The sequence below is a fragment of the Mesitornis unicolor genome, unplaced genomic scaffold (assembly GCF_000695765.1).
Source record: "Mesitornis unicolor isolate BGI_N332 unplaced genomic scaffold, ASM69576v1 scaffold28657, whole genome shotgun sequence".
Classification (NCBI taxonomy): domain Eukaryota; kingdom Metazoa; phylum Chordata; class Aves; order Mesitornithiformes; family Mesitornithidae; genus Mesitornis; species Mesitornis unicolor.
Genome location: NW_010196439.1, coordinates 3,691 through 6,582, shown reverse-complemented (window position 1 = coordinate 6,582; position 2,892 = coordinate 3,691). Strand labels below are relative to the sequence as shown.

General features: G+C 52.5%; 1 protein-coding gene across 1 annotated transcript in view; it reads left to right on the top strand.

Annotated features, from left to right (window-relative positions):
• The window catches only part of DCAF10 (DDB1 and CUL4 associated factor 10), a gene marked incomplete at its 5' end in the record, with an annotated part of 10,169 nt that extends 7,611 nt beyond the window's left edge, over positions 1-2,558 (top strand). Inside the window, one exon of the mRNA XM_010188476.1 lies at positions 2,190-2,558. Within this exon, the coding sequence (XP_010186778.1) occupies positions 2,190-2,558 (369 nt within the window). The remainder of the gene's footprint in view (positions 1-2,189) is intronic.
• Between the last annotated feature and the right edge of the window lie 334 nt (positions 2,559-2,892).

Below are 2,892 nucleotides of genomic sequence, written 5' to 3'. Positions count from 1 at the left end.
CTCCTCACTCTCAGAAGGGCATTGAGGGGCTGGAGCATGGGCAGAGAAGGGCAAGGGAGCTGGGGAGGGGTCTGGAGCACCCGAATGATGGGGATCAGCTGAGGGAGCTGTGGGTTCAAGTGGAGAAGAGGAGGTGAGGGGAGACCTTATCCCCTCTGCAGCTCCTGAAAGGAGGGGGTAGTGAGGGGAGTCGGGCTCTGCTCCCCATAACAAGTGATGGGATGAGAGGAAATGGCCTCAAGTTGTGCCAGGGGAGGGTGAGGTTGGATCTGAGGGGAAATTTCTTCCCCAAAGGGTTCTCAGGGCCTGGCAGGGGCTGCCCAGGGCAGTGGTGGAGTCCCCATCCCTGGAGGGGTTCAAGAGATGGAGATGAGGGGCTGAGGGCCATGGGTCAGTGGTGGACAGGGCATGGCTGGACTTGGTGTTCTTAAAGGGCTTTTCCAACTCAATGAGTCTGTGATTCCGTGAATGCCTCAAGTGCTTTTGGAAGGTTTTCCACTGCCATTGGTGCTCTGAGGATGAAGCTGCTGCTGTGCTGGTGAATGCTCCTACACTGCTGTGATAAAGCCTCGTGGCGTATTTCTGCATCTACACAAACTGCCTCACGATAGGGCCGAGTGTGGTGGACTGCAGCGGTGCTTCCGTAATGTCAAAGTGCCCTGGTCTCACGTCTCATCCTGAGTCTGTGAACGTTAAATATGAAGGGGGCATCAATCATCTCACTGTCAGAATCCCCGTCGAGCCCTTACTTGAAGTACCGCGTTGTTAACGCCAGCTGCAGCTCATCCGCAGCTTGCAGATGTCACTCCCTAAATGCTGCTGCGAGGCAGTGGCAGACTTTACAGCCAGCGCTGGGGTGCGTTTCTGTCTGAATCACCACGCAGCAGCAGCTGTGTTGCACTGGGACCCTGTTCTCACGCAGACAGGCGGCCTGCGGTGCGCTCAGCGACCATGAGAAAGCTGCTCCGTGGACTGTGTGCAGGAAGCTGCAGCTTGCAGGTTGTGTCTGGGGGCGCCTGCTTTTGAAGAGGAAATTTCCAGGTTAGCTCCAGTTCATTTACAACTGAAAGCGGGGTCAGAGCCCTCAAACGCCTCGATTCCAGCAGCCGGTCCTTCCCAAGCACCTTTATTTCCCGGGGTTATTTCAGAATCGGTGCTGTGACAGTTGTGCACGCTGCTGTTTTCAAGACACGGGCTTCCTGTGTCTGTTTCCCAAAACCACGAGGAATTACTTGAACGTTTGACCAATAACAAACAGTTAATTTGGTAGCCGGTTGAGATTGGTTTGGCTGGGAGTGGTTTGGGCTTGCGTTATTTTGTTCTCCTGTTTATTTTTTTAAGAAAGCCACTCTTTGTAATGGTGACCCCTTAGGGAAGTGTAGAGCCCTGAATGGAAAAGTATAAATTTTAATGCCGGTTCTGTGAACTTTTAGAGTCAAACTGCTGTCCAGCACGGACTTTTTGTTGATATGACACTGAGTTAGTCGATACTGATGATTGCCCTAGTTATAATTTCCCGTAGTCCTAGTGCCTGCCTTACTCTCTTCTATTAATGTCCATTAGTATTGTTCCCTTTGTGTTTATTTCAGTAGAATACATGGAACAGAACTAAGAGCTCTTCCTTTGTGCCTTTCAACATGCCATAAACTGTGTCGTAGAGCTGGTTCTGCATATGGTCTGAGATTAGCTCGTTAGGTTACACATCAGAACCCCTGGCTGTCTCACAGGTAATGAGCTGGCTGTAGAACACGACATTCCTTCAGAAAACTTGTCGAGGTTTCTTTCCTTCTGAAGTTAAGGGCACGAAACGCCAGTGGTCAGCTGTAAACTACAGGAGGCTGACTTCTACTTTATGGTGGGTTTAATTTAAATGTTTACTAAATTAGAGCAGATGCTTGGCCAAAGGATTGGGCTTGGCTCTTTCCAGATAAAAGCTAGATCTGAAAGATGGTATCTGGCATCCGTTTAATTAGAAAAGCGGCTTTGACAGCAGGCAGCTGTCTTGCACAGGCAGTTCAAAGCGGGGGAGATGCCGAGGCACCAGCCCGTTTCCAGTGTCTGCTGTCAGACGCTTATCGACGAGCAGATAACGTAGCCATAAGTCGCTCCTGTGTTGTCCCGTGGGAGGGAAGGAGGGATTGCAGCGCTGTGCTTCTCTCCCACTGTTCCTCTCTCTGCTCTCCCCGTAGTGGACCTGCGTCTATGAGTTCCAGGAAGGAGCCCCCGTGCGCCCCGTGTCCCCGCGCTGCTCGCTGCGGTTGACACATTGCATCGAGGAAGCCAACGTGGGCCGGGGCTACATCAAAGAACTGTGCTTCAGCCCCGACGGCCGGATGATCTCGTCCCCGCACGGCTTCGGGATCCGCTTGCTGGGGTTCGACGCGCACTGCAGCGAACTGGTCGACTGCTTGCCCAAAGAAGCCAGTCCCCTGAAGGAGATCCGCTCCCTCTACTCCCACAACGACGTGGTGCTGACCACCAAGTTTTCTCCAACGCACTGTCAGATCGCCTCGGGGTGCCTTAGTGGACGTGTTTCTCTGTACCAGCCAAAGTTCTAGGCACATCTTGCATCCGCAGGACCATCAGATGTTTGTGGTTTCTACTTCAGTTTAGTTGAAGTGTGTTCTTTCTGAAATCTCTAAATCCAGATAAGGTCGCAGTTACTGTGATCTCTGACTATACCGGTGGTGGAGTTTCCAGCCCTGCACTGTCTGCTTTCTCACGCTGCACCCGCAGGTCCATGCACTGCGTTTCCAGCCTTCCGAGCAGCCTCTGCTCCTGCTGATCCTGTGCCATCGAGTCGTTCTGGTTTGTTTGCACCCTGAGGCTTCTTGACCATTTCCTTCAACACAACTTGAAGCGGGCGATTCGGAACAGAGGCGGAGGGGCAAG